The sequence below is a fragment of the Oncorhynchus kisutch genome, linkage group LG12 (genome assembly GCF_002021735.2).
Source record: "Oncorhynchus kisutch isolate 150728-3 linkage group LG12, Okis_V2, whole genome shotgun sequence".
NCBI lineage: Eukaryota > Metazoa > Chordata > Actinopteri > Salmoniformes > Salmonidae > Oncorhynchus > Oncorhynchus kisutch.
The window spans coordinates 39,544,608-39,570,020 of NC_034185.2; the positions used below are offsets into that span (position 1 = coordinate 39,544,608).

The 25,413-nt window shown below is 39.9% G+C and overlaps 1 protein-coding gene across 1 annotated transcript in view; it reads left to right on the forward strand.

The window, feature by feature from the left end:
• Positions 1-25,413, forward strand: part of LOC109900395 (fibronectin type III domain-containing protein 1) — a 79,435-nt gene that overhangs the window by 48,208 nt on the left and 5,814 nt on the right. Inside the window, exons 17-18 of the mRNA XM_031836682.1 lie at positions 2,357-2,593; positions 10,726-10,834. Of these exons, the coding sequence (XP_031692542.1) occupies positions 2,357-2,593; positions 10,726-10,834 (346 nt within the window). The remainder of the gene's footprint in view (positions 1-2,356; positions 2,594-10,725; positions 10,835-25,413) is intronic.

The window sequence follows — 25,413 nt, forward strand, 5'->3', positions numbered from 1 at the left end:
GGATAGATCTTTACTGCACAGAATACCAATTGTCTCTAGAACAAAGGTCAAGGTCAAATTGTCTTGAAGGGGTAGTGTTGATTAGTGTTGATCAGCCTCTCAGCAACATAGGGAAATTATACATAAACTTATATCTACAGTATGTGATATAAGATATAGGTCTACAGTATGTGATATAAGATATAGGTCTACAGTATGTGATATAAGATATAGGTCTACAGTATGTGATATAAGATATAGGTCTACAGTATGTGATATAAATATAGGTCTACAGTATGTGATATAAGATATAGGTCTACAGTATGTGGTATAAGATATAGGTCTACAGTATGTGGTATAAGATATAGGTCTACAGTATGTGATATAAGATATAGGTCTACAGTATGTGATATAAGATATAGGTCTACAGTATGTGATATAAGATATAGGTCTACAGTATGTGATATAAGATATAGGTCTACAGTATGTGATATAAGATATAGGTCTACAGTATGTGTTATAAGATATAGGTCTACAGTATGTGATATAAGATATAGGTCTACAGTATGTGATATAAGATATAGGTCTACAGTATGTGATATAAGATATAGGTCTACAGTATGTGATATAAGATATAGGTCTACAGTATGTGGTATAAGATATAGGTCTACAGTATGTGGTATAAGATATAGGTCTACAGTATGTGATATAAGATATAGGTCTACAGTATGTGATATAAGATATAGGTCTACAGTATGTGATATAAGATATAGGTCTACAGTATGTGATATAAGATATAGGTCTACAGTATGTGATATAAGATATAGGTCTACAGTATGTGATATAAGATATAGGTCTACAGTATGTGAAATCAGCTTGTTTCTAGGACAAACCATTCAAAGGTTATATAGACCAAGGTCAAGATCAAATTGCAGGGGTCAAATTGCGGGTCAAATTGAACCAGAACATTATGGATGTCGCTACCAGGTCAACTTTTTTTTTCTTCTTTTAAATGACATGTTTTATAAGTTTGAGACCCATACTTAGGAAAGTAGATGAAGGGTCATGGTGGAAAATTACATTAAATAGTATTTTAGTGATTCCAAACTGTTCCGGAACATAAAGGAAAGGGTTAAGAGCACTACATCTACTTCCTCAGAATGTAGTAGATCAAAAGATAGATATAGAAACACTATACAAGACACAATATCTCAAAAGTAAGATTCCATGTGGAAACAGACACATGTATACATCTAGAAAAGCACATACACAGACAGACACATACATCAGTGTCCAGATATGTAGCTGTAAGGACATTATTAGATGTAGTTGAAACGTTCTCAAATCTATTGTATTCTTTAAAAAAGGAGAGTAGAAACCTTGTAGCCCTGTTGGACAGTGTCTGTTGGCTACAGTTGCCTGTCCCGAGTCGTGTGGTGGGGTGGGACTGAGTCCAGCCAAATTCCCATTCCCATCCCAATCATACTGAGAATTCTGGGAGTTCTGGAAGTGTTCACAACTGTGTATGGATCCAACTGGCACTACAGTAGCTCCCACGGACACGAAGAACAACAAAAATACAGACAGAAAATCACCCAATGGGGAAGAAGGATGGGACCAGGGGTCTCACACGACCTGTTATGCTATGCAAGATCACCCACTCTGACTTCTCCTGAACTCCTGACAGAGGGAACCCTAGTAGACTCAGTTATAAACGGAATAGATTGTAATATGAGACTTTATTGCCCACCAGCAGATGTTAAAACATTGCCTTCTTGTATTAAAACCTCTATGCAGTATTTTTTATTAAATAATTTAAAATCATCACTGTGTGTTGAATAAATCATCATGTCATAAAAATAACTCCAAATTAAATTATTTTCATGAGTGTCCTTTTGCCATGGAAATGCTCAGTCTGATCGTGTGTGGGCGTGTCAATGCAAATTATATTTATATGCACAACCCTTATTGGTGAATAGGGTAAATTAGAATCTAGAGCCTACCCCGCCTACACCTTCAAAGTAGTAGGATACATAAGCAAATAAAAGATGACTGGTCATTGGTCAGAATGATCACATCAGATTGTGATGTCATGATCTGGGCCAAAAACTCCATCCCACCTGAACAGATTGGGCATGATCATAATTTTCACAATTTCAACCTCATAGTGTGGAAATGTATTTTTTTTTAAACATGTATCTAGCTGCACTGCCTCTTCAACATAATAATTTTAGTGTTCAGTAAAAATGTAGACCGAAGAAAACATTGTGCTCCCCCAAGGGGTTTCTTGGTTGGTGTGTAAACCCAGCAAAGATTGTACACAATTGATCAACCATCTTGCTGCTTTCCCATCCCTCCCTGCCATCCCTCTCTCCAGCTCCGTATGTGAACTTCATCCAGAAGGATCCGGGCGCTCCGTGCTCGCTGACGGAGGCTCTGGAATACCTACAGGTGGACGTCCTGGAAAACCTGCTCAAGAAAGACAGCCTGGCTACTAATCAGAAACAGCCGCCCAAAAACAAGCCCCACAACATCACGGTGGTCGCCATGGAAGGCTGTCACTCATTCGTCATCCTGGACTGGGCCATCCCACTGAAGGATGACATGGTGTCAGGTGAGTGGACCACAATGTCACGCAGGGTGACTAGCAAGCTTGGCCACATAGTGGGGTGTACTGTAGATACAATGTGAGAGGTGTGAAGAGTATTCTGTCAGTGCTTCAAGCAGTTAGTGTGCACTTATGCTGCAATTATTCTGATCTTTCTTCACTAATTAGTCTTTTGACAAATCAGATCAGCTCTTAAAAAGATCTGATGTGAAAATATCTGATGTGATTGATCAAAAGACATATTAGTGGAAAATATATCAGAAATGGGATGCCTCTGTAAAGGTAGCCTATATCTGACTTATAACTTTTCTATCCTGACCCATTTGTTATGCTTTTCAAAGGATCATAGCAGGTCAGCAGACATAATCTAACTATCACGTTTAAGGTAAGACACAGGTGCAGACAGTGTCGAAATAACAACGTTTATTATTCGAACAGGGGCAGGCAAAAGAACAGGTCAAAGGCAGGCAGAGGTCAGTAATCTAGATTGATGGGGCAAAGGGCAAAGGTACAGGATGGCAGGCAGGGTCAGGGCAGGCAGGCTCAGGGTCAACAATGGGGAAACTAGGAAACAGGAACACTCGTGAGACAAGAGCAGAGGGAAAACCACTGGTATGATAGACGAAACAAAACAAGCTGGCCACAGACAAAGGGGATAATGGGGAAGCTGGGCGACACCTGGAGGGAGGGTGGAGACAATCACAAAGACAGGTGAAACAGATCAGGGTGTGACACTAACTAGTCAGCTGCTCGTTAGATTTTAGGGAGTCACCCAACCCCCAATGTTTTAGACGTCAGTAACTGAGTTTTGAGTACTGTAAAACTATATTTGATAGATCGAGGGATCCAGTGTGTAGTGAGTGTGACTTGTGATCAGTGCTTCAGTCAGAGACATGGGTTCAGTCATCCAGAGAGAAGCTGTGTGTTACCTTTGGCTGGCCAACAGAAGCTCCTAGTCCTGGAGTGGGCTTGGCCATTCTCTGATGTCTAAACCACATAGTATCACAGACCCGCACCACTTTCTCTCTCTTTCCCACCATTTCGATCTCTCTCTCATTTCAATATACAGTATTTAACGTCTTTGCTAAAATGGATTCTGTGCCTTAAAAGGTATTCCAGAGATACATGTACATACATTTCCTCAAATGCATGTACTGTTTGTTATGCCTGACAATATTCCAGAAAGGCATGGCTATGACATCTGTCTACAGGGTGGCCAAAGGGGTTCCTAATTCGCCTTCTTAAATTACTCTTTACATATTGATCAATGGAGACAATTTTTTGGGTCACCAAGCCAAAACTTTGCCAGTGATATAAGTAATTTAAATTGTGATGGTGAGTATAAAAAAAAATCTGTTGGATGTCACCTAATTTTAACATTCTGTCATAAAGAGCACAAGTTCAACTTTAGAAAAAACAAATTTTCCCCTCTTAAAAAATGTAATAAAAAGTGTGACTAGTACGTACCTTTAGTATCACGGGCGCTAGGCTGTAAAAAAAATATTGATTTTAACAAATTATACATTGTACAATGCTCCACAATATGTCACCGTGTAGGTCTAGGCTTTGTCCTTCCAATGAGTGGTATTATATGGCTCTACAGTGTATGGTGAGCGGTTCATAACCAAGTGGGAAGTGGGAATTTACCACATCTGGGAAAAATATGGGTAACAGGGTTGATGTGTTATGCTCAACACGCTCAGTTTTTCACCACAAAACAAAAAGTGTAGAACCAGCTCACCTGCTTTTACACTATAATTTGAGTATTAGATGGTCAATGTTTATTTAAAAAAAAAAATTAAACTTTGTTTATTGAATTTTCAACACCAGCAATTACTAAATAATTGCACTTGTAAGTTATTTGGTAATAATATAAAACAACTCAACACATCAAAGACAACAATACAGCAAAACAGAGAGAGAGACAGACATAAAAACATACAAATACCAAAAAATTTAAAAAAACAAGAGAAAAAATATATATATATTGATACAGTTGTTATAGGTCAACAAGCACAGATAATACAATCCTTAACATCTGAGATGTCGTGTATGCACCAGGCCTCTTACATCACTAATATGTAAATATACATCACTCTGGAACTGCAGTTGTTTAACATTTTTATTTTACCTTTATTTAACTAGTCAGTTAAGAACAAATTCTTATTTTCAATGATGGCCTAGGTTGGTTTCTGGAAAGACATCTTTAACACACTCTCAGAATTAAGAGTGTGGGTTAACTGCCTGTTCAGGGGCAGAACGACAGATTTGTACCTTGTCAGCTCAGGGATATGAACTTGCAACCTTTCGGTTACTAGTCCAACGCTCTAACCACTAGGCTGCCGCCCCATAAGAAAACATAAGAAAAGAAGGGAGCCCTTATTGCATAGAATTTGTCTACAGACCCATTGAGTGTGTGTTTAATTTTTTTCAACTTTATGCAATTCAAAATGGATTTAATCCAAAGAGTATGAGAAGGAGGTGCAGAGGATTTCCATCTTTGTAAAATTAATCCTCTCGCTAACAAAGTGACACAGGCAATTACATCCTTATTCATTTTGGTCAGTTGTATTGTGGGTAAGGAAACCCCAAATAGTGCAACGGGTCTGGCTCGATCTGTGTGCCGCTTAATTCTGAGAGTGTGTTAAAGATGTCTTTCCAGAAACCAACAAGAGATGGGCAACACCAAAACATGTGTGCATGATTAGCAGGAGACTGATTACATTGTACACAATTAGGGTTCACATTCTTGTACATTTTGGATAATCTTGCTTTGGTCCAGTGGGCCCTATGAATGAGTTTGCTATGTGTGCTATGAATGCTATGAATGAGTTTGCTATGTACCCTTTTGAGTGCCCCTTCCCATAGTTGATCAGATATTTCGTCACCCAGTTCCTCCTCCCATGAGGATTTAAAATTGTTTAATGAGATGGTTTGCTGTGAGCAAATTTGATAGATTATTGACGAGGTGCCTTTCAGAGTAGAAAGTGGGAGAAGAAATGTGTCAAACTGTGTTTCACCAGGAAGGGTGGGGAATCCTTTCCTCTTTGCTGTGGACATAACTCCGGACTTGTAAGAACCTAAAGAAAGTATTTCTGGGGAGACAGAATTTAGCTGATAATTGTTCAAACGTACTAAATGTATTGTTAATATACAGATCCCTGAATCTTTTAATACCGAGACTAGACTATGTTGAGAAAGCACCATCAACCATAGATGGCGGAAAAGCTGGGTTTTAGGCTACCGGATCCAAAGAAGAGGTTGTTTGAAACCCAAAGTGGCGCCGAAAATGATTCCAGATCTTCAATGCTGTTTTGACACATATATTTTTGGTGAAGGAGGAGTAAGGGCCTGTAATGGAGGAGTGAGCGAGGGAAGACAAAGATGCCGGTATAGACGAGGCGACCTCCATCTCGAGCCAAATTGGGGGTGGGAATATCTCTCTGCTCTGCAACCAGTACTGAATGATCCTAATGTTAGCGGCCCAATAATAGAATCTGAAATCCGGTAGAGCTAGACCGCCGTCTGGTTTGGGCCTCTGCAAAAGCTGTTTTTGCATCCTAGAGGGCTTTTTGTCCCATATAAAAGGTAGAATTAGGCCATCGATCTTTTTGAAAAATTTATTGGGAAGAAAAATCTGAAGGCACTGATAGAGATATAAGAATTTAGGGAGAGTATTCATTTTAATATAATAAATTATTGTGACTAAGGTTAGGTGTAGCAAAGACCAGCGTTCCAAATCGTCCTTAGTACGGGTTGAAAGAGGAGCAAAGTTGGCATGAAAAAGGTTTTCAAATCTGATTGTGACATGTACCCCGAGATAAATATATCTACTGTGAGCAATTTTAAATAGCAATTTATGTAAAGGAGAATTTTATGCGGCCATATTAAGCTGCATCAATTCGCTTTTACTGAGATTCAGTTTTTACCCTGATAAGTGACCGAAGGATGCGAAAGTGGCATGGGCAGCAGGAACAGAGACAGAAAGGTTGGATGTGTATAATAATAAATCTTCTGCATATAGAGACAGTTTTTGTTTGTGTCCGTATCTGACTATACCTTTGATGAGGGGGTTGGAGCGAAGTGTTATTGCAAGTGGTTCTATGGCGAGGGCAAACAGTAAGGGACTTAAAGGGCAACCCTGGCGTGTCGATCGTTGCAAAGGGAAGCAATCTGATTGAGTGTTATTAGTCCTGACAGAGGCTTGAGGGGATGAGTACAGAAGTCTTATCCAAGTCATGGATTTGGAGCCAAAGCCAAATTTATTTAGAGCGTAAAAAAAGGTATTTCCATTCCACCCGGTCAAACGCTTTCTCCCCATCCAGGGATATAATGGCTTCAGAGGTATTGGCGACAGAAGGATTATATATAATATTAAATCATTGTTGAAGATTGAAGAATGAGTGTCTGTTTTTAATAAATCCGGAGAGATAATTGATGGGAGGACTGTTTCCAGACCCGTTGCCAGAAGTTTGGCTAGAATTTTATAGTCAAAATTTAGCAGGTTAATTGTACGGTATGATACACAATCAAGAGGGTCTTTGTTTTTTTAAGAATAAGACAAATGGTTGCCTGAGTGAGAATCTGTGGGAGAGCACCATTTACAAATGCTTCATTGTACATTTCAATTAGAATAGAGGCTATTTTGGAGATAAACCTTTTATAAAACTCTGCTGAGTAGCCATCAGGCCCTGAGCTTCTCCCAGATTAAAGGGATTTGACAGCATTCGACAATTCTTCAACTTCTTGCCTTACTCTGAAATGAGGAATGGAACACCTGACCCACCCATGCTCTAATTTATTTTTACCAAATCCCGTCTGACCGAAGGCACAGCAAGTGAGTGGAAGAAATCCTCCAATTCCAATGCATCCACATGACTTTCAGAAGTATATAGAGACTGGTAAAATCTCTTGAACTCATCATTGATCCCCCTAGGGTCTAATGATATCGCAGACGATGTACACATTTTAGGAATCTGAAATGATGATGATAGTTGACTAATGAGCTAATAATTTACTGGCTTTATCTCCTTGTTCATAGTAAGTGCACCTAGACTTGATAAGTAGTTCAGTAACCTGGTCTGGTAATAATGTGTCAAATTCTGCTTGCAAAGTTAAACGTTCCAAATAAATAGCCGGAGAATGTGAAACGGCATAAATGTAATCTAATTGGGCAATACAGCGTGTTAACATAGATAGCCTATCCTTTTTCAGTTTGTTCTCAAGTGTGGTGCAGGAAATAATTTCACCTCTGATATAAGCTTTCAAAGTTTCCCAAAGAGTAGACGCAGAGATGTTTGGGGTTCTATTTGTGACCATGAAAGTCGATTTGACTCAAAACAAAATTGACAAAGTGTTCATTACCGAGCAGTTGAGTATTGAGCCGCCAAGGCGGTCACTCGCAGATTGTCAACAGTTTGAAAGGCTGCTTCCATAGTAACAGGGGCGTGGTCAGATACAACAATTGGATTATATGAACATGAAGATATGGAATGGAGAAGCCTGTCATCTACAAGGAAGTAGTCTATGCACGTAAAAGTGTGCTGAACCATTGAGAAAAAAAGAGCATGCTTTTCCAGATAGATTAAACATTCTCCAAGGATCTGAGACGGCGAATTCAGACATAATGGTTCGGACAACTCTAGCTGAGGTTGAGAAGGTGGTAGGTTTAGTGGAGGATCGATCCAAATGTGGGTCTAACCAACAGTTAAAGTCACCGCCTAAAGAAAATCTGTTTGAAAAAAATCACCATTGTCCCAATTAGTAACCAAAAAAGTGTTAAACAAATCAAAATATACTTGATATTTGAAATACTTAAAAGTAGCCACACTTTGCCTTGATGACAGCTTTACACACTCTTGGCATGCTCTCAACCAGCTTCATGAGGTAGTCACCTGGAATGCTTTTCCAACAGTCTTGCAGGAGTTCCCACATATGCTGAGTACTTGTTGGTTGCTTTTCCTTCACTCTGCGGTCCAACTCATCCCAAACCATCTCAATTGGGTTGAGGTCAGGTGATTGTGGAGGCCAGGTCATCTAATGCAGCACTCCATCACTCTCCTTGGTCAAATAGCCTTACACAGCCAGGAGTTGTGTTTTGGGTCAGTGTTCTGTTGAAAAACAAATGATAGTCCCACATATCACTGCAGAATGCTGCGGTAGCCATGCTGGTTAAGGGTACCTTGAATTCTAAATAAATTACTGACAGTGTCACCAGCAGAGCACCCGCAACACCGTCACACCTGCAAAAACTTCACGGTGCAAAACTTCATGGTGGGAACCACACACGCGGAGATCATCCATTCACCTACTCCCCATCTCACAAAGACACGGCGGTTGGAACCAAAAATCTAACATTTGGATTCATCAGACCAAGGACAGATTTCCACCGGTCTATTGTCTATTGCTTGTGTTTCTTGGGCCAAGCAAGTCTCTTATTATTATTGGTGTCCTTTAGTAGTGGTGTCTTTGCAGCAATTCAAACATGAAGGCCTGATTCACACAGTCTCCTCTGAACAGTTGATGTTGAGATGTGTCTGTTACTTGAACTCTGTGATCCATTTATTTGGGTTGCTATCAAAGGTGCTGTAATTTCTTATCCTCTGCAGCAGAGGTAACTCTGGGTCTTCCTTTCCTGTGGCGGTCCTCACGAGAGCCAGTTTCATCATAGCGCTTGATAGTTTTTGCGGCTGCACTTGAAGAAACTTTAAAAGTTCTTGACATTGACTTGCCTTCATGTCTTAAAGTAATGATGGACTGTGATTTCTCTTTGCTTATTTGAGCTATTCTTGCCATAATATCTTCTGTATACCAACCCTACCTTGTCACAATACAACTAATTGGCTCAAACGCATTAAGAAGGAAAGAAATTCCGCAAATGTACTTTTAACAAGGCACACCTGTTAATTGAAATGCATTCCAAGTGACTACCTCATGAAGCTGGTTGAGAGAATGTCAAGAGTGTACAAAGCTGTCATTAAGGCAAAGGGTGGCTACTTTGAAGAATATAAAATATAAAATGCATTTTTTGGTTACTACATGATTCCATATATGTTATTTCATAGTGTTGATGTCTTCACTGTTATTCTACAATGTAGAAAATAGTAAAAAATAAAGAAAAACCCAACAAAATCTTTCTAAAAAAAATTCTATGTACTTCAGATTATATTTTGAAATACGTTAAATACATTTCCCGATGCATTTAATATATATTGTGATATACATTTTACATACATTTATATATACATTGTAAATACATTTTGTAATATATGTTGCAATGCATTTTCTTAACACATTATTTGGCCAATATGAAATATTTCACATTTTCTCATTTTTATTCCCTTATGGGCTGCGTTGTCAGAAAGATGAGTAAAGTAAAGAGGAAAGAAAGAGAGGGAGAGAGAGGCAGCAGGGTTGAGAGAGAATGAAAGAGTGAGGAGAGAAGGATAAGTGAGTGACAGGCTGCAACAGTGCTTCTGTTTTCACACTTCTGATTACAAAATATAGTCATAGAGAAAAAATGAAAGAGAGGGAGAGAAAGAGGGATCAACACAATCAGAGAGCAAGAGTGGTGCCTGTGGTAGTGGTTCCCTCCTCCTCCTCCCCTCCACCTTGAGCCAGCTGTGTTGGCCAGGCTCCAGAAAAAATATGAACACATAGGAGCTAGATGTGGCAGGGAGCACCGCCCTTGTAGAGTTTCCACTGGCTGAGTGGCATGATCTGAGCATTCCATGACCTCAGTACTCACATACTGGCCTGGGGCTTTATGGAAGTTTACCCTTCTGTGTGTTAGAGGAGAGGCAAAACAAGAGGTGAGAAACAGAGAAACAGATTGTCTCTGTATGTGTAGTGGTTGGCAGATCCACAATGTGACTTACTGTGGCTGTCTCTAGTTTAAAACCACTGATACCTCAAATTAGTTGGGATCGTTCTTCTGCCTCCAATCACTCTCCTGTCAAATGAAATATTTCCTCTCTAACATCAGACCACCCTTACCTTGGGCTACACATCAAAACCAACATGGACACATTTTATTTCTCCTTCTCAAACTTTAAAATGGATCAATGTTTGATCCCTCCCCTCTCTAACCTCTGGTGACATTTGGCCCCTGACCCACGCCTTGTGTGTGACCCCTGCAGGCTACATGGTCCACAGTGCCTCATACGATGACGTCCTTAACAACAGGTGGTCCTCCAGTGCATCCAGCGGCTCACATCTGGCTGTTGAAAACCTCAAACCTAACTCCAGGTGAGAATATGCTCTCTGTGTGTGTGCGAGTGTTTACGACGTCTTTCACAATGGGCTGCTTATACCAACAAAGGATTTGCGAGATGTTACGGCTCATATATTCTTTACCCATGTGTGTGCATCTGGGGAGGTGTTTGCCTGCGTGTTTGCGTCTGTGTGTAAGTATTTGTAACTATAAATCAAATCAAAATGTATTCATCACATGCACAGAATGCAGCTTGCGCAGACATTACAGTGAATTGCTCGCTTATGAAACTTTCCCAGCGATGCAGCGTTTAAAAAATAATGATACGTCATAAAATAGTAACCAACATGAAATTAATCAAATAAAATAGACAAGAATGAAGCTACAGTATATACAGGGAGTACCAGTACAGGATCAATGTGCAGAGATACAAGGTACTTGAGGTAGATATGTACATGAAGGCAAGGTAATCCGGATAGATACAGTAATAATTAGAGTAAAATAAAGAACAGAGTAGCAGCAGCATATGATGAGTGTAAAAGTGTGTGTGTGAGGGTGTGCATTTGTGTATGTATTTGTGTTTGTATCGTGCCGGTATGCGTATATGTCAGCAGAGGGTCCTCAAAGGAAGAAAGGGAGGACCATCCTCCTTAGTGGATTTCAGAAAAAAAACTTTTCAGATAATACTACACTAAGTATATTCACATCACCAAATAATTGGTTAAAACACACTGCTTTGCTTTGAAGGTCTACAGTAATGTCGTGACGTGACTATCATTAATGTGATGATGGCTATTTTATCAAATCAATTAACTAAGTTTAATTATTAAATGAATCATGTAACAATTAACTCATTAGTAACTTGGGGCACAACGGAAAAAGTTTGTTTAAGGAGTTACCGTTTTCCGAATTAACTCAAAAATATATCAGAATATATCGTTATCATGTTAGTCATCCATGAATTAGTATTACCTCATATCTGTCTCGTTCTGAACCTTGTTGACTTCAAATCTGCATGAACCCTAGTCTAAATGCAGATTCAGCGATACACAAATTGGCTTAATTATTTATTTGCTAACTAACTAAATAATCACACAGAATGACATAATCACACACACAGGATAGATTATACGTTGATTACTAACATAATAAAATGGGAAGTCCTTAGTGGACTAACACGATATGGCGGCTTGGTACACAATGAAAAGGGAGGGGCATGTAAAGGAGAGGGAGAGATTGTAAGGATTGGAGGGAGGGAGTGTCGTAAGTGGGATATAAATATCTGGATGGGACAAATGTTGGTTTGTCTGATTACAGCTGTACAGAACCTCTGGGAAGAATTAAAGTTGGTTAAAGATTTTCTAGTGTCCGCGAGTTATTTACTCTGAAAAATAAGAACCTAACAATAGTAATATGAATACTTGCACATGAACGAGCGCTCATTCGAAAATAATTGCAATGTATATATATTTACGTGTGTATATCTTTGTCATCTCTCTGTTGAAATCGCCCGGTCCGTCTGTGGAGAATAGTTTGATAGAAGTTTGTCAACCAGAGACTCCTTTGTGGTTTTAGCTTCTAGGTCTAACAGTGTCTGTTAGAACGGTTCCTCCAGAGATGTACCACACGGTGTTCAGAGAGGCTTGTTAGAATAGATCTTTGAGAGGTTTCTATGGTGGTGAAAGGAAACTGTGCTTTGTCTTCGGCCAAGTTTCCTAGGCTAACAGTACTTAAACAGCTGCAGACTGAATGTTCCTGTGTAGTCTTCATCTTCTTCACTCAGGAGTTTCAGAGGGTCTTACCATTTTTTGGACTTGTAGTTTTTAATCCATTTCATAAAGTGTGGACCAAATCATCACGTTCTCTGGTCTCAATGGTTGATTATTCAGGGTACAGCTAGGATCACTTACCACACCGGCAGCGACCCGACATTTTTCGGTCTGTGGTAAATTTCATTAGCAGTCCTTTTATGCACTCTGGAAAAATGGGGCATTCCACCCTGTTGACATAATGTCTGTGTTCACGTGGACGTGGTTACTGACTGGGTAAAACTTTCTATGACAAATTTTATCTCATTTCGAAGGCTAAAATCATCTTGCTATCTTTTCACAAAGAGTTTTATATTTAATCATATAAGTTTAACAACATTTAGATGTAAACCTGACCCCTTGAATGCGTGCACTTTCAGAGATACAGTTATTTAGTTAAACCATCCTTAAAGATATCACAAAACAACAACTGATTTGACATGATTATTGATTGGAGCCCCAACAACCATTTCCCACATTATTTATTTTAGAAATATTGTTTCAATATCCCATCTTTTGATGTTAAAATACTGCAACACTTCTCTCTGTTGTAACACTCAGACATTCCACTCTCAAGAGAGAGAGGAGGGCTCTCTTTGATCCTCACCTTGGAGGGAAAGTCATGACAGTAGCCTCAACTAGCTTGCATCCTCCTCGGGGTACATTGACTTCAATACAAAACCTAGGAAGCTCAGTGTTCTCACCCCGTTCCATAGATTTACACAGTAGTTATGACAACTTCCGGAGGACGTCCTCCAACCTCTTAGAGCTCGTGCAGCATGAACTGACATGTTGTCCACCCAATCAAAGGATCAGAGAATGAATGTAGTAAGCATAAGCATAAGTTACAGCTAGCTAGCACTGCAGTGCATAAAATGTGTAATAGAAATAAGGCCATGCTCATAAAAAAATGTATTGTCCTTAAACAACACGATCACCATTGCCATTTGTATTGTGTGTGTGTGTGTGTGCGTGTGTGCGTGTGTGTGTGTGTGTGTGTGTGTGTGTGTGTGTGTGTGTGTGTGTGTGTGTGTGTGTGTGTGTGTGTGTGTGTGTGTGTGTGTGTGTGTGTGTGTGTGTGTGCGCGTGTGTGTGTGTGTGTGTGTGTTTGTAGTGTTTCTGAATGTGGGAGGGTTTTGTGTGGGAGTGACAATGTAGTGTGTGTATATGGTCTGTACAGTTGGAAGTCGGAAGTTTACATACACTGGTTGGAGTCATTAACACTCATTATTCAACCACTCCACAAATTTCTTGTTAACAAACTATAGTTTTGGCAAGTCGGTTTGGACATCTACTTTGTGCATGACACAAGCAATTTTTCCAATAATTGTTTACAGACTTATAATTCACAATTCCAGTAGTTCACAAGTTTACATACACTACGTTGACTGTGCCTCTAATCAGATTGTAAAATTCCAGAAAATTATATCATGGCTTTAGAAGCTTCTGAGAGTCTAATTGACATACTTTGAGTCAATTGAAGGTGTACCTGTGGATGTATTTCAAGGCCTACCTTCAAACTCAGTGCCTCTTTGCTTGACAGCATGGGAAAATCAAAAGAAATCAGTCAAGACCTCAGAAAAAAAGGTAGACCTCCACAAGTCTGGTTCATCCTTGGAGCAATTTCCAAATGCCTGAAGGTACCACGTTCATCTGTACAAACAATAATACACAAGTATAAACACCATGGGACCACGCAGCCATCATACCACTCAGGAAGGAGACGCGTTCTGTCTCCTAGAGTTGAACGTACTTTAGTGCGAAAAGTGCAAATCAATCCCAGAACAACAGCAAAGGGCCTTGTGAAGATGCTGGGGGAAACAGGTACAAAAGTATCTATATCCACAGTAAAACGAATCCTACATCGACATAACCTGAAAGGCCACTCAGCAAGGAAGAAAATCCAAAGCCACCATAAAAAAGCCAGACTACAGTTTGCAACTGCACATGGGGACAAGGATCATACTTTTTGGAGAAATGTCCTCTGGTCTGATGAAACAAAAATAGAACTGTTTGGCCATAATGACCATCGTTATGTTTGGAGGAAAAAGGGGGAAGCTTGCAAGCCGAAGAACACCATCCCAACTGTGGCAGCATCATGTTGCCAGGGTGCTTTGCTGCAGGAGGGACTGGTGCACTTCACAGACTAGATGGCATCATGAGGAGGAAAATTGTGTTGATATATATATATTTTTGGAATATTTTATTTTTGCATTTTCCAATTAAGAACATTCAAAACAAAAGTGAAAAGATATTAGACAACGATAGGACAAAGTGACAGTAACAGACGAGCGTAACAACAAAATAATTATAATTATATATACAAACATACAATAAGAAAAAAATAATAACGAGACATTGGATTACCTGCCATAGGCTACATATTATACATTACGTGTGAAACATTATGTGAGGATCATATATAGATTCAATCAATGAGATGTGGGGGGAGATTCTCCATATAGTCAATAAAAGGTTGCCAAATGATCTAAAATGTCTTTAACTTATTCCTCAAACAGTAAGTGATTTTCTCCAAAGGGATACAACTATTAACTTCCGATAGCCACATTGCAACTGACATGGAGGAATCCAATTTCCATTTCAAGGCAATACATTTCTTGGCAATCGCTAGCAATATTTCTGTTAGCTTTATAGTATGGCTTTGCCTAAGATTGGTGTTAGTAAAGTTACCCAGTAGACAGACCTCCGGGTCTAAAGGGAATGCAACCCGTGAATTGAGGATATGGTATCGCATACCCCCTGCCAGAAACCGTGTAGTTTTGAACACTGCCAAGTGGAATGGAGGAATGTTCCTTCATCTGAGCCACATCTAAAACATAGGGAGGAGATATCTGGGTTGAACTTGTGCAGTCTAGATGGGGTGATATAGAGCTGATGGAGGAAATTAAACTGGATAGGTCACTCCATAGATCCTCATCAAGATCAATACCCAGATCTTTTTCTCATCTAAGTCGGGGTTTATCTAGCCCAGGCAGTGTTAGTCCTGACATAAGAGCATCGTATACACGGGAAATGGTCTTGAACTGTGGTTGGTCTGCGTGGCAGAGTTGTTCAATAGGTGACATCTTAGGTAGGTTCCATTGTCCCTTGAGAGTCACTCTAATAAAGTTTCGTAGTTGTAGGTAGCTAAAGAAGTCCCTGTTAGGCAAGTGGTATTTCTGTTTCAGCTGATCAAAATACATAAGAACTCCCTCCTCGTAACAATGTTCCAGAAGAGTGATCCCCTTATCAGACCATGGTCTAAAGTTACTATTCTGGAAAAACATAGGGATCAATCTATTGTTCCATAAAGGGGTTTTAGGGGAAAGGAATCCCTCTCGTCTGAACAGCTCATGCAGTTTGCACCATGCCAGGACATAATGTATGATTAAAGGGTTGTCTGTGATGGTTTTTATAGATTTTCCGTCCCATTTGTAAAACAATTATGCCCCAGTGTCATCATTTACCTCAAGCTTTTCAATGTTCAACCATGAGGGAGAGGTACCATTGTCAAACCTCTGAGCCAGAAACCTAGACTGTGCAGCCCAGTAGTACATTCTAAAATTGGGGAGGTTTAAGCCCCCTTGACTGTAATCAAGGGTCAGTTTATCCAGGCCAACCCTAGGGGATTTGCCGTGCCAGATAAACCGTCTGGTCAGCTTGTCGAGAGAGGAAAAAAATGCTACGGGAACAGGGATAGGGAGAGATTGAAACAGATATAGAAATCTGGGCAGGACATTCATTTTAATTACATTGATTCTACCCAGTAGAGTGAGAGGTAAGTCCATCCATTTACAAAGGTCAACCTCCACCCTTTGCAACAAACTGGCCAGATTGAGTTTATAGAGGTTGTTTAGATTACCATCCACCATTATGCCCAAATATGTGAAGCCCATAGGCGACCATCTAAAAGGAAACTTGTGCTTGACGGTATGATGGTCAAAGACAGACAACGTTAAGATTTCGCTTTTCAGAATTGACCTTATATCCAGAGAAAGAACTATAACACTGTAGTAGGATCTGCAAGTGAGAGAGGGAGTGTTCTGGGTTATTAGAAATAAGATAAAGTCGTCCTCAAAGAGTGATAATTTATGGGTATGGGGGCCCACCTCAAAGCCATGTATGTCAGGGCACGTTCTAATAGCCTCAGCCAAAGGTTAGATGGCGAGGGCAAAGAGGTGGGGGCTAATTGGGCAACCTTGTCTGTTCCCCCTATAAAGAGAGAAAGAGGAGGAAGTAATCCCATTGGTAGCAATCCTAGTTTTAGGAGATTTGTAGAGTGATTTTATCAACTTTACAAACACAGTACCTAAAACGAACTATTCCAAGACGCGAAAGAGGTATGGCCATTCAACCCTATCAAAGGCCTTTTCAGCGTCGAGGGAGACTGCGACACTAGGTATTTTGTTTTTTGTTAGCAAGGTGAATTATATCAAAGAACCTTCTGAGATTATTGGAGGACAATCTATTAATTATGAAGCCAGTCTGATCTGGGTTGACCAACAGGGGAAGACATGACTCCAGTCTCTTAGATAGCATCTTGGTGACCAGTTTACAATCTGTGTTAAGGAGAGAGATTGGTCTATAGGAGGCACACTTTAGCGGGTTTTTCCCTTTCTTGTGGATTACAATAATCACTGCTTGAGAGAAGGACTCTTGAAAGCAGTTGTCTCTTCTGGCTTTTTTAAGTACCTCCATAAGGTAGGGGACCAACAGCTCCCTAAATTCTTTATAGAACTCTGGAGGGAAGCCATCCTCCCCGGGAGATTTATTAGAAGGTAAGGATTTAAGGGCCTCCAACAATTCAGGAACTGAAGTGTTCACTCAGGCGCTCGCTGTCTTCCCCTGACAGGCATTGGAGGTTGAGAGAGGAGAGAAAGGAGTTGATCTCTGATAGATCATCGCTTGATTGGGAAGTGTAGAGGTCTTCATAGTATTTCTTAAAAGTATTATTAATTTCAGTAGGGTCGAAATATATCTCATTAGTAAGAGTTTCTATGGCATTAATTGTCCTCTTACTTTCCTCTGCTTTCAGTTGCCATGCCAATACTTTGTGAGCTTTCTCTCCAAGCTCGTAATAACGCTGTTTGGATTTAGTGATGGCTCTCTCAGTTTGATATGTGTTCAGAATATTATATTTTAAGTTTTTAATTTACGAAAAGCCTGTATAGATTTTTAGTCGGGCCTCTTTGGTAGGTTTTCTCTAGCTCTGAGATTTCAGATTCAAGGGCACTCAGTTCCGCACCGTGTTTTCTCTTCAGCCCTTTAGTATAGGAAATAATCTGTCCCCTCAGATAGGCCTTCAATGTGTCCCAAAGAATGAAGCTGTCAGGGGCGGAGGGTTTGTTTGTCAAAGTACAAATATTGATCTGCTTTTTGATGAATGCACAAAATTCAGGTTGCTTTAGGAGTGTAGAATTTAGTCTACATCTATATGCTCCATTTACCTTGGTAGGAATGGAGATTGATAATACCAGAGGAGAATGGTCACTAAGCAATCTGGGGAGATACTCGACATCTAACACTCTATGGAACAGTTGTGTCGAAAGTAAAAAGTTATCTATGCGTGTGTGTCTTGTGTGGGTGTGAATAAAAAGAGTAGTCCCTATCCTGTGGGTGCAACTTTCTCCAGATGTCTAGTAAATTGAGATCTTTCATGAATGACATGGTGAGCTTGCCGGCTTTGGTAAGAAGTGAGGGTTTATCAGAAGACCTATCAAGAACTGTATCTAAGCAAAAATTTAAATCTCCTCCAACCAGTAGCCATCCTGGTGGTGCTTGAGCGACCTGAAGGAAGACATTCTGAATAAACCTATGGTCATCGAAGTTTCAACGTTGTTATTTAGGTAAAAATAGAATAACTTTGAAGAGCTCGGTTTGTCAACGTCTGCTCAGCTCCGCGGCATCACGTGCTCCTGTGTTGATATATTAAAGCAACATCTCAAGACATCAGTTAAAGCTTGGTCGCAAATGGGTCTTCCAAATGGACAATGACCCCAAGCATACTTCCAAAGTTGTGGCAAAATGGCTTAAGGACAATAAAGTCAAGGTATTGGCCTTGACCTCAATCCTATGGAAAATTTGTAGGCAGAACTGAAAAAGCGTTTGAGAGCAAGGAGGCCTACAGACTTGCCTCAGTTATACCAATAATCTGTCTTAAAATAAGGTGATTTTTACTAGGATTAAATGTCAGGAATTGTACCATTAATTCACTATTCAGCAGTCTGGCTATTTATCAGTCTTATGGCTTGGGGGTAGAAGCTGTCTCAATGCCTGTTGGTCCAAGAGCCGATGCTCCGGTACCATTGGCCAGACGGTAGCAAAGCGAACCCGTATATGGCTTGGGGTGGCTGGAATGTTTGGCAATTTTTTGGGCCAACCTATAGGGTATTGGAATGTGCGTTTATATGATTATTGTTCCCGGTAGGTCTCAGTGATGTTAGACACATAACATGTGTTCACTGTATCTGTCTCTGTGTGTGTAATTCTATGCATGTGTGTGTGATGTCAGCCCCAGTCAGAGACCAGCACTGTGTGGTATTGTAATGCATATATACAGTAAGTTATTAAGAAGCCCTCAGAGTGATGTAAATCAGAGCTAACTGGGTAGAGGCAGGTTTGAAAACACGTTTAAATCATCCTGAAAACATGATGTACCAGCTAAAAGTTTGGATACACCTACTCATTCAAGGGTTTTTCTTTATTTTTACTATTTTCTACATTGTAGAAAGTGGAAACTTAATGCAGAGCAGGTGTGTCGATGAATCACGAGCAGGAAACCTGACAGCTCTGTAACAGGAAGACACGCAAATGCACACACACACACAGCTCTGGGTGTTAAACAGAGCAGGGTGTCTAAGGGAGACACAGGGTCTGGCAGGGGGTGGTGTGCGTTTGTTAGCTCTTCCAAGTAGCCATAAAGCTTTCCCTCCATGGTGCCAGACCCAAGTCAACGATTCAGACCTGAGCCAACGGTTCACGCTCAGGTGTTAGCCATGCACATATGTAGGCCTACACAAATCAGCACACTTTGTTACTGTCGCACACACACACACAATCTCACACTTGATGAACTGTCCCACGAACATCACACACACTCGCTTAAACACTCATCCACTGTCACTGCGGGGACACACACAGACAGATGTTCCTAAATACATAACTTTGGAATGTAGAAGCCTACTGTGCATGCATTTGCTCTTGCTCTGAGGTTTGTGTGTCTGGCTGTTTGTGCATGACTGCATATGACTTGTGCGTGTGTGTACATTCATGAGTAAAAACTTTGTGTACGAAAAGCGGATAGAGTGATTGACAGTTTATAATTGTTCATGAAAGGTTCACCTGAGTCTGGGTGTGGCTGTCTGTAAGGATCCATCTCAAGGCATGTATACGTTTCAGTCTCTCTGCACTGCAACAACACTACCCCTCGTCTCCACATACACACACGTGCACACGCGCATGAGCACACGCACACGCGCATGAATAATTCACAAAAAAACAATATTTTGTCATTAGTCCACACTTTCTACATTGTAGAATAATAGTGAAGACATCAAAACTATAAAATAACACATATGGAATCATGTAGTTGAATTGTTAAACAATTCAACAAATGTTTTGTATTTGAGATTCTTCAAAGTAGCCACCCTTTGCCTTGATGACAGCTTTGCACACTCTTTGCATTCTCTCAACCAGCTTCATGAGGTAGTCACCTGGAATGCATTTCAATTATCATGTGTTCCTTAGTGAAAGTTAATTTGTGGTATTTCTTTCATTCTTAATGCGTTTGAGCCAATCAGTTGTGTTGTGACAAGGTAGGGGTGGTATACGAAGAAAGCCCTATTAGGTAAAATACCAAGTCCATATTATGGCAAGAACAGCTCAAATAAGCAAAGAGAAATGACAGTCCATCATTACTTCAAGACATGAAGGTCAAGTCAATCCGGAAAGTTTCAAGAACTTTTAAAGTTTCTGGAAGTGCAGTCTCAAAAACCATCAAGTGCTATGATGAAACTGGCTCTCATGAGGACCGCCACAGGAAAGGAAGACCTAGAGTTACCTCTGCTGCATAGGATAAAAAATTACAGGACCTTTGATAGCAACCCAAATAAATGCGTCACAGAGTTCAAGTAACAGACGCATCTCAACATCAACTGTTCAGAGACTGCGTGAATCAGACCTTCATGATCAAATTGTTGCAAAGTAACCACTACTAAAGGACACAAATAAGAAGAAGAGACTGGCTTGGCCCAAGAAACATGAGCAATGGACTTTAGACTGGTGGAAATCTGTCCTTTGGTCTGATGAGCCAAAATTTGAGATTTTTGGTTCCAACTCCTGTGTCTTTGTGAGATGCAGAGTAGGTGAACAGATGATCTCCACATGCGTGGTTCCCACCGTGAAGCATGGAGGAGGAGGTGTGATGGTGTGGGGGTGCTTTGCTGGTGACACTGTCTGTGATTTATTTAGAATTCAAGGCACACTTAACCATCATGGCTACCACAGCATTCTGCAGTGATACGCCATCCCATCTGGTTTGCGCTTGTGTAAGGGTTATTTGATCAAGAAGGAGAGTGGTGGACTGCTGCATCAGATGACCTGGCCTCCACAATCACCAGATCTCAACCCAATTGAGATGGTTTGGAATGAGTTGGACCGCAGAGTGAAGGAAAAGCAGCCAAAAAGTGCTCAGAATATGTGGGAACTCCTTCAAGACTATTGGAAAAGCATTCCAAATGAAGCTGGTTGAGGGAAAGCCAAGAGTGTGCAAAGCTGTCATCAAGGCAAAGGGTGGCTACTTTGAAGAATTTAAAACATAAAATATATTTTGGTTAGTACATGATTCCATATGTGTTATTTCATAGTTGTGATCTACAATGTAGAAAATAGTAAAAATAAAGAACAACCCTTGAATGAGTAGGTGTGCCCAAACTTTTGGCCGGGACTGTATATGAGAACATTTCTCTCTTTCTCTCTCTTTCTGCCTCTCTCTGTGATTTTCACTCTTCCCTTTTTCTGCCTCCTTTTCTGATATTTTGGTCAGTTTCCACATGGCTCCAGTAATTGGATCCAGACCGGCAGACTTTACGTTGTTAAGGGTTTGGGTGGAAATTAGCGGACTGTGAAATTACTGTATGTAACCCTACAGCAGGGGGAGAACACACAAAGACACACATTGTCAACTATATGGACAGATTGCAAAACCTCATCTCACGGTGTTGTTTTGAATATGAGGGTACTAAATAATTCCTCCCCTGTACAATATGTATTTAAAACACACTGAGACTAAAGTGAAGTGACCTCACCCTTACAAACCCCAAAATATTTAAAAACTGCTTGAAAAAAACATGTGGTTTCCAGACATGCTTGAAAAAAACATGTGGTTTCCGGACACGCGTGAACAGATCACGTGAATTTGTATTTATTTTTGTATGTGTTTTTCCCTCATGTGAAAAGAAAAATTCCCCACATTGCATTTTGTTCTTCACAACTTCCAGCTATATCTGGTCTCCCATCCAGGGACTGAGCCTGCTTAACTTCAGAGGTACCAGCAGTGGGATGCAGGTTTCCATGTTGCAAGAATGAATGTGTCAAACCTTGCAACTGGAAAAAAAGGCAGTGAAAACAAAGGCCAGGGTAACAAAACCAAAGATAGGGAAAATGTGTTCTTCGATTTCAGAATGATTTTCATAAAATATTTGGTTTTGCTACCAATACTTTGGGGTTTTTCTCTTTGAAATACTATTCATTTTGTTCTCAACTTTAGAGGTTTTGCTTGATATTAATGGCACAAAGTAACTCACTCACTAGAGGATTGCACCATATATTAAATAACACCATTCCTCCATTAAAGGTGTTTCAAGCGGATCCACCCCTTATTTTCAATTTTTGCCAAAAATGACATACCCAAATCTAACTGCCTGTAGGATATGCATTTTCTTGGTACCATTTGAAAGGAAACACTTTGAAGATTGTGGAAATGTGAAAGCAATGTAGGAGATTATAACACAATATACAATGGAAGTCAGAAGTTTACATACACCTTAGCCAAATACATTTCAACTCAGTTTTTCACAATTCCTGACATTTAATCCTAGTAGAAATTCCCGGTCTTAGGTCAGTTAGGATCACCAGTTTATTTTAAGAATGTGAAATGTCAGAATAATAGAAGAGAGAATTATTTATTTCAGCTTGTATTTCTTTCATCACATTCCCAGTGGGTCACAAGTTAACATACACTTAATTAGTATTCGGTAGCATTGCCTTTAAATTGTTTAACTTGGGTCAGACGTTTCGGGTAGCCTTCCACAAGCTTCCCACAATAAGGTGGGTGAATTTTGACCCATTCCTCCTGACAGAGCTGGTGTAACTGGGTCAGGTTTGTAGGCCTGACACTTTTTAAGTTCTGCCCACAATTTTTCTATAGGGTTGAGTTCAGGGCTTTGTGATGGCCACTTCAATACCTTGACTTTGTTGTCATTTTGACCCAACTTTGGAAGTATGCTTGGAGTCTTTGTCCATTTGGAAGACCCATTTGCGACCAAGCTTTATCTTCCTGACTGATGTCATGAGATGTTGCTTCAATATATCCACATTAATTTCCTTTCTTATGGTGCCATCTATTTTGTGAAGTGCACCAGTCCCTCCTGCAGTAAAGCACCCCCACAACATGATGCTGCCACCCCTGTGCTTCATGGTTGGGATGGTGTTCTTCGGCTTGCAAGCCTCCCTATTTTTCCTCTAAACATAACAATGGTCATTATGGCCAAACAGTGCTATTTTTTTTCATCAGACCAGAGGACATTTCTGCAAAAAGTATGATCCTTGTCCCCATGTGCAGTTGCAAACCGTAGTCTGGCTTTCTATGCCGGTTTTGGAGCAGGGGCTTCTACCTTGCTGAGGGCCTTTCAGGTTATATCGATATAGGACTCATTTTACTGTGGATATAGATACTTTTGTACCTGTTTCCTCCAGCATCTTCACAAGGTCCTTTGCTATTGTTCTGGGATTAATTTGCACTTTTCCCACCAAAGTACATTAATCTCTAGGAGACAGAACGCATCTCCTTCCTTTGCGGTATGACGGTTGCATGGTCCCATGGTGTTTATATTTGCGTACTATTGTTTGTACAGATGAACGTGATACCTTCAGGTGTTTGGAAATTGCTCCCAAGGATGAACCAGACTTGTGGAGGTCTACAATTTGTTTTCTGAGGTCTTGACTGATTTCTTTTGATTTTCCCATGCTGTCAAGCAAAGAGGCACTGGGTTTGAAGGTAGGCCTTGAAATACATCCACAGGTACACCTCCAATAGGCTAATTGACATCATTAGAGTCTATCAGAAGCTTCTAAAGCCATGATATAATTTTCTGGAATTTTCCAATCTGTTTAAAGGCACAGTCAACATAGTGTATGTAAACTTATAATTCACTGTATTACAATTCCAGTGGTTCATAAGTGAAATAATCTGTCTGTAAACAATTGTTGGAAAATGACTCTTTGTCATGCACAAAGTAGATGTCCAAACCGACTTGCAAAACTATAGTTTGTCAACAAGAAATTTGTGGAGTGGTTGAAAAACGAGTTGTAATGACACCAACCTAAGTGTATGTAAACTTCCAACCTCAATAGTATCTGGTAAAAGATAATAAAAAGAAAAAAACAACCGTACTTTTGTATTTTTTCATACCATCATTTTTGAAATGCAAGAGAAAGGCCTTTATGTGTTATTCCAGCCCAGGTGCAATTTAGGGTTTGTCCACTAGATGGTAGCAGTGTATATGCAAAGTTTTAGACTGATCCAATTAATCATTGGTTTTCTGTTCAAAATGTATCAAGACTGCCCAAATGTTCCGATTTTGTTTATTAATAACTTTTCATTTTCAAAATGGTGCACTCTCCTTAAGCAATAGCATGGTATTCTTTCACTGTAATAGCTACGGTGAATTGGACAGTGCAGTTAGATTAACAAGAATTTAAGCTTTCTGCCAATATCAGATATGTCTATGTCCTGGGAAATGTTCTTGTTACTTATAACCTTATGCTAATCGTTAGCCTACGTTAGGGGACACCAATCCCGAATAAGTTTAATTGAAACATTAACAAAGTGTTCTTCCATTATTAAAGCAAGGTTATATTCTGGGTTCTGGTGGGATAAAAAAAGTTAAACTAATGTAATGATGAAAAATACGTTATATTCTTCAAGGATCAATGGGTACATGTATATTTATAAATCCAAAAATTGATTTAGAATTGAATTTCCCCTTTAACAGGCAGTGACCTTCATACAGCAGAACTATGTCGCCATTTGAATGTGATTCATTAACCTGTCCCCCCAAAAATGTTAGCTGTCCACACTTCTGCGAATGTCCCATAAAATCATTCCCTGGTCCTGCATTTGGGCTTTTTAGTTGTGGTCACTTTAGTTCCACCAAGGGAAACATTGCTACTGCTAACACCATGTTAACACCATCTTTCACATGTGGGGAGAATAACATTATTTCAACCCCACATGTGAACTTGCAATTCAATATGTGAAAAATGTATTTTCGCATGTGAAAGTTTTCTTACATGTGAAACTCCACATTTTATTTTCATTTTCAGATGTGGAATTGCAAGTTTGCATGTGAAAATAAATCACGTAAAAAAAAAATGTTTTGCAGTTTCACATGTTAAAACATTTAACTTGATCAAATGTGATTTTAAAATTTGAAACTGAAAAATTGACATGTCGTTTTTTTGTAAGGGCAGAGCTCAGTCAGGAGGGACATTGTGTCATATAGAAAAGCTCTCAGTGAGAAATTGCT